At 34.7% G+C, this 9,938-nt stretch overlaps 1 protein-coding gene and 1 long non-coding RNA gene across 3 annotated transcripts; one reads left to right on the top strand and one right to left on the bottom strand.

Annotated features, from left to right (window-relative positions):
* The first annotated feature begins 630 nt into the window (after nt 1–630).
* Nucleotides 631–8,507, top strand: LOC107811796 (uncharacterized). Of its 2 annotated transcripts, XR_001653995.2 has the most exons (6): nt 637–821; nt 1,425–1,445; nt 5,685–5,710; nt 5,846–6,013; nt 7,001–7,179; nt 7,288–8,507. It is a non-coding gene; the product is annotated as an uncharacterized LOC107811796 (long non-coding RNA). The 2 variants fall into 2 exon arrangements; XR_001653994.2 differs by lacking the exons at nt 7,001–7,179; nt 7,288–8,507 and having other exon boundaries at nt 631–821; nt 5,846–6,160.
* Nucleotides 6,899–7,807, bottom strand: LOC107811795 (uncharacterized). Its single transcript, XM_016636791.2, has 2 exons — nt 7,240–7,807; nt 6,899–7,150 (listed from the first exon to the last, which is right to left on the bottom strand). Exons 1-2 carry the CDS (start codon nt 7,805–7,807, stop codon nt 7,041–7,043), a joined length of 678 nt encoding a protein of 225 aa, XP_016492277.1. The 3' UTR covers nt 6,899–7,040.
* Nucleotides 8,508–9,938: the final 1,431 nt, after the last annotated feature.

Genomic DNA, 9,938 nt, shown 5'->3' with positions numbered 1-9,938 from the left:
ATTGGCAATCATATTTTCTGTTATGTTCTATGATGGCCAGACTTCTTTTGAATTATCAGGCCTCCAACGCTTTCTACAATAAAGTGCTTTAAGCTTGGTATGGTAAATCTATTGGGCTCTGATGAAATAATACGTTGTTTGATTGTATTATGTAAAATGTTAATTAGTGGAGTTATTATTTTGGTAATTATCAATTTTATTACCAGAGAAAAATATTTACAAGTATATCAAAAACCCCTAGAGTTGACGTAAATCCCAACTCTAGTACAATCAAACTTTCACTAACTGCAACCGCTTCTTCTTCAGCCTACTTCCCTAATCACATTACTGACAGGGCTGTTCAAAATCGAATCGAAATCGAAAACCGAACCGCAAAAGTGGCTTAATAGCTTATTGGTATCGGGTTAACGGTTTAACGGATGAGGAACATAATGAATTTTTTTTTATTAACGGCTTATCAGTTTGGGGCAGATTATTCAATTTTCTTAACGGATAATCCGTTAAACCGTTAATATATATATATATATATATATATATAAAATTTATTTTTATCCATATGTATATTAAATAATAAAAAGCCCTTCTACACTTCCATTTCCAGTACTGGACCAGTAATCAATAATTCAGTATTTTAGAAAGAGAAACCCTAAGTCCTAACATCTAAAATTCTTAGCAACAACAATTCACAACACAACAACCAACCTCTCGCCTCTTCCTCTCGACTCTCGAGTCTCGCCGACTGCCTGACTCGCCGTCTCGGCTCTTCCTCTCGTCGTCTCGCCTCTCCCTCTCGCCATAGCCAGAGCCTAGAGCAGCAGATGGTAAGTTTCTTTTCTTGTTGATGTCTTCAGAATATTCGGTCCTCACTGTTGTTTACACCTTTAAATTCAGAGAGCATCTCAAAGTATTCAGCCATTTCACGGATCTCCAATCACTGAGATTTATTCTGAAATTGACATTCCAATTGTTGCCTTCTCTACCTTGTGTTGTTTTGAGATCGATGTTTGACAGTTTCTCTACCTTGTGTTGTGGATTTTGGCAAAAAAGTTCCACTCTAGGTACTTATTTCCAATTTCTTTGAAGTGTTGAAATATCTTAGTAACGACGAAATTCCAGCTTTACTCATGGACTTAAATCTTCTGTAGATATCATCAAAGGCATTTGGAGTACATCGGTCTTTATATTAAATATCCATTAGTATAGTTTATAGATGCTGGAAATTCAATTTGGCTTGTAGCTTTTAGCCTATGTTTCGAGTCATTCTAATGATAGATCTTAGGAGCTAGAAATTAGAAATACAATTTGTCGAACATGATAATATTATGGATATGGTTAAGAAGGCGGCCAAAAATCTGATTTAGAAATACTACTAGTATTTAGGGAGAATAGTATCTGATTCCTTTTATTTTTACTTTGTTTGACAGGATATTTGAAGGCTATTACTTGTAAGTATCTTCATATCCGCTAATGGAGTATCTAGCTGCTGCTTTATCTATTCTTGGATGTTGTTTCTTCTAAGTTTACCCCCTCTGTTTTTGTTTTTATTTGGTTATTGTTTTTGTTTTTATTTGGTTATTATTCTCTTTTGTATTTCAATAGAGAAATTTGGATAGATTATTGATGAGAAGTATTGAGCCTGTTTCAATGGTATCAAGCTTGTTCACTGGAACGAGTTTTATATTGAAGAAAGGTCTCAAAGATGCTGCTGCTGGAACTCGTGCAGATTTGAAATGCTATCTCTCTGTGTTTCTTAGATATTTACTTCGATTTATTACACGATTTACTAATTAAAAAGGCACAATCTAAACCGATAACTGCCCGATAATAGCTAAACGGATACCAATCCGCCCGATATCTTATCGGGTGGCTAGCAGATTAATACATTTAAAAGCCGATAACCGATAAGCCGAACCGATAAGAGTAAATAACCGTCCGATCCGCCCGATAAGCAGCCCTAATTACAGACTCGGATAGAAATTTAACTTCTTCAGGTAAGTTCCCAAATTTGACTTCATTCTACCTCTACAGTGTACTTCTTGTACAATTGTTCTTGCTATTTCTTATGGTGTCCTCTTCTTCTGTTGGAATATTCTATAATTCCTCTCTTACCATAAGTGATAAGTTCTACAAGCCAAGCTCATTCTGTAGATTTCTGCTAGCGAGTTCTTTCCATTAGCTTGCACTCTAATCCATAGGATTTCTATTGATGCCGAGCCACTTCAGGATATACAGCCACACCTTTGCAGATGATCTGCATAAATGTTGGTGGCTCTCTTGTTCATCTTCACACAGTGCACAAGCAGGGTCAGTCCACATACCCCATTTGATGAGCCTATCCTTGGTATATAGTCGCTCTTGAATTGCCAGGAACAATATGAACACCCACTTAAGGCTTTCTTGGTTGTTACATATCATCTTCTTCCACCTTATTTTTGGGAGTTCTCCTCTTAGCATATTGTACATTCTTCTTATAGAGAATTTCCAATCCACCACAGCTTCTTCTATCCTCACTGCTGCCCTTTCCAGATATCTCCTCGCATTGATGATCTTTCGAATAGTCCACGAGGCATTTTTGGCATCCACATCAATTATATCCCTGCCTTTTATATAATAAGTATGTACCCACTTAATCCATGACTTGTCATTTTTTTAGACAAGTTCCAGTAATGTTTCAGAATTGCAGCTTTGTTCCATATTTGTATATCAGCGATATTCATTCCCCCAGCTGTCTTAGGTAGACACAATTGGCTCCATGCCACCAATGCCTTCTTTTTTACTTCTGTATTTTCCGTCCAGAGAAAAGTCCTACATACAGCTTCAATCTTGTTTACGACCTTCTTAGGCAACTGGAATATCTGATACCAATAAGACTGTATGGCTATGAGCACACTTTTAATTAGTTGAAACCTCCCTGCATATGGTAGAAATTTAACAGTTCAATTGGCATTGTGCTACAACCAACCTTTTGAAACTTAGTGGCACTACAAGGTACTTAAAAGGTAATGTACCGACAGAGAATCCAAGTTGTTGCACTATCTCATGTTGTACATGGTCAAACACTCCTCCAAAGTATATACTACTCTTATTTATGTTAGCAATCAATCCCGAGTCTTTGAAGAAATGTTGAAAGTACTCGAATAGTAGTTTAGTTGATACCACATCTCCTCTGCAAAACATGAGGAGGTCATTAGCAAATCCAAGTTGTATTATGCCCAAACTCTCACATCTAGGGTGATAATTGAAATCTAGATTCCCCTTTAGTGTTCTGAGTAGTCTAGTAAGATACTCCATGGCAAGTACAAACAAATAAGGGGATAACGGATTACCCTGCATGAGCCCTTTCTTGCCTCAAATGGTGGTGTTGGATTTCCATTTATAACAATTGAGTAGGAAACAATTCTGAAGCAGCTTCTAATCAATGTGATGAACCTTTATGGGAAGTTCATATTTGACAGTATCTGCTCCAAACAAAAAACAGTTCTAGTGAATCATAGGCCTTTTGCATGTCCATTTTGATCATAATCCTTGGTGACACTCATTTTCTACCATATCCTTTGATGATTTCATTGCTTAACACCACATTATCATGAATGACTCTTCCAGGAACAAATGTATTTTGACTGCAATCTACTAATGGATCCATGACCTGTTGCAATCTGTTGGTGATCATTTTGGAAATGATTTTGTACAATGTTGTGTTGCAAGATATAGGTCTATACTCCTTGATGGTGGCAGGGTGTTTTACTTTTGGTATCAAAGTAACTGAAGTGCAATTTATAGGTCTATACATATCAGTTGTCTCGAAGAATCTAAGCACTTCATTTGTTACCTCATCTCCCAGTATGTGCCAAGTTTTCAAGAAGAATAGTTAGTTAAATCCATCACACCCTGGGGCTTTCAATGTGTCTATCCCTTCCAATGCTTGAAACACTTCATCCTTTGTGAATGGCCTGATTAATTGAAGTTGCTGAGCTCATTTCAAATTTGGCCCTTCCTTCATGATGTTAGGATTGATGGCAGGTAAATTGTTCTGGCTTGAGCCTAGTAGGCTTTTGTAAAAGCCAATAATCTTTTCTCGTATATCCTCTGGCCTTTGTAATAACCTCCATGTTGTGGATGTAAGCTGCGTGATATAATTTTGTGCTCTTCTCCCTTTCATGTTAGCATAGAAGTAAGCTGAATTAGAGTCACCTAACTTGAGCCATTGAACCCTAGATTTTTGCATGTAGATGCTCTCCTCCATTATGCTCCACTTTTCAAGTTGCTTCTTTAGCTCCTTCTCTTCTTCAAACTATTCTGTGTTATGGCTTATGTCCCTCATTTGTGCTTGTAATTCCTTCAGCTTATCCCTTATGTTTTGAATTTTAGTCTCCACTCTTATAAACTCCTTGTTGTTTAATCTCTTCAGGGCTCCTTTAACATTATTCAGTTTTAACCATACATTCATCATGCCTTGTGCCGGCCTATGGATTGACCAACTGCTCTTAACTATCTCTGCAAACTCATCATGATTTGCCAAGCAATTTAGAAATCTAAAAGGCTTCTTTCTAATGATGTTTTCCTCTCCGTCTCAATGCATAAAGGAGAGTGATATGAGAAGTATGGGTCTTTGATATGAACTAGTAAAGGAGGCATAGTATTCATCCACTGTGCATTCATTAGTGCTCTGTCTATTCTGCTATATACATGGTTGTTCGTCCATGTAAATGTTCTCCCAATTGTTTGAAGTTCAGTAACCCCAACACTCCTCTATGAATCTTCTGAAGTCCCTAGTTTCATATTCATGTACCTCATTTCCATGTGATATATCCGCCACATCTAGAACTGATTTAAAGTCCCCCATTATCAACTATGGATGCTCCTTTATTTCTCTCAGCTTCCTCCATAACTCCTTCATTGTTGGAACAGTATGCAAGTCATACACCGCTGAAAAGTGAATAATAGTGTTGTTGTGTCTTGACTGAATAATCCCATGAATGAGTCAATAGGGTCCCATACTATTCATATACGATCTCTAGTTGTAGTAGATCCATTAGTACACCATTCCCAGCCATAAGCTATTTTATTTACAATCTTTGCAATCTTATTGCTACTAACACTGTTTTAAAAGGCGTTTCTGGGGCGAAAGTCTCAAGAGGCATACGCCCTGCAATTTGGGGCGTTACGCCCGGGCGTTCGGGGCGTACGCCCAGAGACTTTTTCAAATTAAAACAAAATTTGTTGAATTAGTCCTTTATATAACACCCAAATTCTCAAAAGTCAGTTTGGTAATTACTCAAAAGGTTTAAAAAGGAACTCAAAAGTATTAAATTTAAAAGTGAAGACCCTTTTTATTGATTTAAGCTCTAATTCATGATTTTTTCAATTTTTTATCTTTTCCGCTAGTCTGCTAATATCTCCCAAAAGCAACGAATATACTTTATTTTCCTTCAAAAATTCCTTCAGCTCCTTTTGCTTATATACTTTATTTATCCCCCTGACATTCCATGTGACAATCTTCATTTGGAATATTGAGATGATGGAGTAGTTCTTTTGCAATTTATGGTAGTTTTGATTTGTAAGTAATTTGATATGTAATGATATGTGGTTTAGTCATTTTACAAAACTGAAGTTTGCTATTTCGCTATCACTATGTTCATCAAGGAGAAGTAATAATATATGGTACGTTTTCTTTGTTTCTACAGATTTTGACTGCGATGACTATGTCCAGGTATTTAAAAAAAATCACAATTGAATATATCAGACTTCTTTCCTTCATTCTTTTCACCAACTTATGTTAAACTGTCCAAAAACCCTCTATAAAATTTTTCGAGTCTCATCCAATTCCTCCCTGCTTGAAATTCAGGTAGTAGGAAAATTTAATTCGAGGGCGTTTAGTGCTGTATGGAAAGCAAGGTTGAAAGAGCTCTAATTTTATGGAGAAATTGCAAAGGGTCAGAATCGAACAGTGAAGCAGAAGTTGGAGTATTATACTCAGAATCTCTTTGTGTTGTTCTTCGGTTCTAAGCAGTCGGTAATGATGATACAGTCAAATCTCTCTATAACAGCCTTGTTCCGAAATTTTTTGACTGCTATAGTGAAGAAACTTTTTGACTTCTCTATGACAATCTTGTTCCGAATTTTTTTGACTGCTATAGTGAAGTAGTGATGTTATAGAGGACATATTATAACATAATATAATATTTGATTCCGAGAAAACTGTTATAAAAAAGTCTGACTGTATATGAAATTACACGTAAGTTTGAGAGGGTAATTGTGACGAACTTATTTTCTGATCAGTCACAAAGATGGTGGAAAATTTAGACTTGTAATCTGCCGACTTAAAATACTCGATAAGACAACAATAAATACTCCTATGAAATTTGATATTCCAGTGGTTTCCACTAGAAGAAAGCATTGATAAAAGCTTATAACCACGGAATTGCTATTAACAAAAAGTAAAACTCATTTCTACTGCAAAAGGACACTATCTCCAATCAAAGGATAAATAGCGTCAAGCAAAAAAATAAATAGGCAACTACAAAGAAAAGAAGAAAAATGGAGAGAAGATATGAATAAGGAAAGAGAAGGAAAAACGAAAAGAACAGATGTGTGAATTTTCAGTCTGATAATTGACTCTGCCATTGAAGACGTTAATTTAGCATTGTTTTCTTCTTTAGTTTTGTCGTAATTTGATTAATTACTTTTTCCCCCTATTTTTAAAATCTCAACGAGCGGAGAAAATCATATATTCAAGACATTTCTGTATACACAGAAAATAAAGAACCATTTTTCTAAATAAATATATACGTAACCAAATTATTTACTAAGCAAAGAAAATATACCAATCATAAAGTTTATGATATAGTTTAATAATTTGGTTTTCATATGTATGTCTTGCCTTATTATGTTTTGTAACTTTTCTGTATTCAGAAATATTTTTCCTGTTAACAAGAAATTCAATATATGATGTTCTGCTGAATCATATATGTAAGATGTATAACTTGTATCCATGATCCAGGCATATTGGGAGGTTGATATTGATACAAAATTTTCTCAACTCACAGCAATCCTTGACAAATCAGATATATCTCCTTTGAACATGACCTAGTTGCTTTTGGCCTCAACCATGCTGCCTTTTTGAAGAGTGGTTTGCATAACTGCCCAAACTCTGTAGAACAATCACAATATATGAATCAAGTAAGTAAACTTAATTGAGCCAAGAAATCAAATACTCTCAACAATATAGGAAGAACCTACCTTTCACATCTTCACTTTCTAAAAGCTTAATGACAAGATGGCCCCCAGGTCGCAGTAAACCATCATTCTTTGGAGTTGAATTTGAGCACTCTGAATCACCCGAATGCAATAGAGAAACTCCGCCAACAGCCAAATCAAGGGCTCGCATACCAAGTTCAGCGGATAAAGCTGCATCTCTTATTCTTATTCCAGAAACTAAGGGGCACATATCAGACAGTACGACATCAAATCCTTTTTCCTGAGGAGAAAGAGCCTTGAGTTTGTTCTTGGGAAGGTTGAGAGCATCAGCACAAACAGTTTGAACTCTTGAATCACAGTGCATAGGAGGAACCTTTACCTTCTTGAGATCAATTCCTACAACAACACCTCCATTTTTCAGTGGGCCCAAACTCTGACATGCCACCTGAAGCCATGCGCCAGGAGCACACCCAAGATCGAGTACAGAAGAACCAGGGGTTATCAATTTGTATTGTTTCTGCATCTGAAGCAACTTGAATGCAGAGCGAGCAACATAACCAAGGCGCTGAGCTTCCCTGTAGAAAAAATCAGGTGTACCTGCTTTGCTCATTCTTCTTATTTAATGCAATGCTTATCTTGTCTCTAATTTCATGGGAAATTCAGAAGCCTTGTGGAATTAATTTTGGTTCCCAGTGTCCTGGTTCAAAAAATAAAGTAGGTCATCAAAATTAGTAGTATTAATTAAAAGAGGAATTTTCAGAAACCACTATTGTTTAGTGGCTATTAACTTCCTATAGCTACCATATACATAATTACTTTCTATAGCTACTAATCAGTTATTACAGTAGTGTATTCGCTGTATTCGTGCTGCTGTATTCATGAATACAACAACAAAAAGCACCTAAAATCAGGGCAGTCCAGTTGTACGCGTATGTATTCACATGTATTCACGCCATGTATTCATGAATACAGTAACGGCAATCACCTTAAAAATAGGTATGTCCAGCTGTCCAATAACAGAAATAATATCAATTAGTGTGATACACTCCTAATATAACTCAACAAAATCAATTCTAACATGCCTCATTATCAACCCAATTAATTAGAATGATTTTTCAGTTGTCTATAAATATTGTATTTAACTTTTGTATTTAGTGTGTTTCAATATTTTTTTTTTATTGTTGCATTCATTAGATTCAATGTTTGTATTTACTATATTCGTTATTTTATATTCAGTGTATTCAAATGTATTTGTATTAACAGTATTTTAGTTATTCCTAATACATGTTATTACTGCTGTATTCAGAATATTTTATTGGTTGTATTCACTATATTTCTATTTGTATTCAGTGTATTTCATTGTATTTTAAAATTAAATGTATTCAATGTTTATACTCTGTTCTATTTTAATGTTAATATTCAGTGTATTTCAATATTTATATCCTGTATTCATGCATACTATATGTACGGTATGCATGAATACATGTGTATTCAGATGTATTAAAAAAATACAGATCTTCGAAATACATAAAATACATGCAAAAAAATGTATTTATAAAAAAATACAATGTGTTTGAGTGAATTTGTACAGAATACAATGTATTTGTATCATTGTAGGTGACTAAATAGCAAAGAAGAGAAGAAAGTTCGCCGGAGATGGCGTTTTCCGGCCAAGAAGAGAAGAAAGTTAGTCGGATCCGTACAACAAATTTATGATCAGTGAATCAATTTTCTTTTTCTCAATAAAATACATTGTAGTAGTAGGTTACCAAAGAAAAATATGAAACCATGCCAACAAATGTTAGTGAATCTTCATTGCAGCCCTCAAGTTAAGCAACAAACGCGAAAAGAAAAACCAAAAGGGAAAAACAAATTGCAAAAGAGGAAAAATCCAGTAGGTAATTCGTAAACATCTATGTCGTATTGCAATTTATAAAGCTTGTCTGGGGAAGTTGCTCGAAGAGACAGAGATTCTTCTTTCTCGTCGGCCATCAATACTAGGGCTTGAGTTGCTCGAAGAGAGAGAGAACGAAGAAAAAATCTGAGAGAATCTTGTGTTAATTGAAAGAAAGAGAGAAAAAAAATATAAATAGCGTATTTCATGCCTCAATGGTAGTATATACCATAAATACCTATTTTGCTATAAAATATAAAAAGAAGCTATAGAATAATATTTTAAAATGATTTTGGTTTATAATAAATAAGGTGTATACCTTTGCTATATGAGGTAAAATTTCCTTAATTAAATCTAAATTGATGGAAGTTTGTTAGGCATTTATCTATAAGAGCTTGTTTGGAAAGCCACTTAGGAATTGGATTTAGGCGTAATTGAGTGTAATTACACAGTTTGGCATGTTTGTTTGGCCAAGTAATTACTTGGTCAGCATGGAATTGGGTGTAATTGGAGGGGTGTAATTACACTCTCCAATTCTCAAGGGGGAGGTAAGAATTGGTGGTAATTACACTGCGTAATTACAAGGTTGCTTTTTAGTTTCTTTCCTTTTTGTTTTTATTTTAATTTATTTTCTTCATAACTTTTTATTTCTATTATTTTAATTTTTAAATTTTATTTTTACATTTTAATTTCTTTGGAAATTTTAAAATAAATTTTTCTTTGTACATTATTTATCTTTTATTTCTCTACCTTTACTTCTTGTGATTCCATGTAATTGCCTATATTTTATTTTTTATTTATTTTATTATTCTATTTTTTGAAACTACACCTAATATTAGAAATAATA

Source organism: Nicotiana tabacum, chromosome 17 (assembly GCF_000715075.1).
Source record: "Nicotiana tabacum cultivar K326 chromosome 17, ASM71507v2, whole genome shotgun sequence".
Classification (NCBI taxonomy): Eukaryota; Viridiplantae; Streptophyta; class Magnoliopsida; order Solanales; family Solanaceae; genus Nicotiana; species Nicotiana tabacum.
This window is presented reverse-complemented; position numbering and strand designations above follow the sequence as displayed.

Excerpts from the sequence above, each read along its gene's own strand:
- LOC107811795 (XM_016636791.2), bottom strand. The coding sequence starts at position 7,807 with ATGAGCAAAGCAGGTACACCTGATTTTTTCTACAGGGAAGCTCAGCGC. Across the intron at positions 7,151-7,239 it reads AGAAAGTGAAGATGTGAAAG|AGTTTGGGCAGTTATGCAAA; the intron begins GTAGGTTCTTCC and ends ATTGTTCTACAG.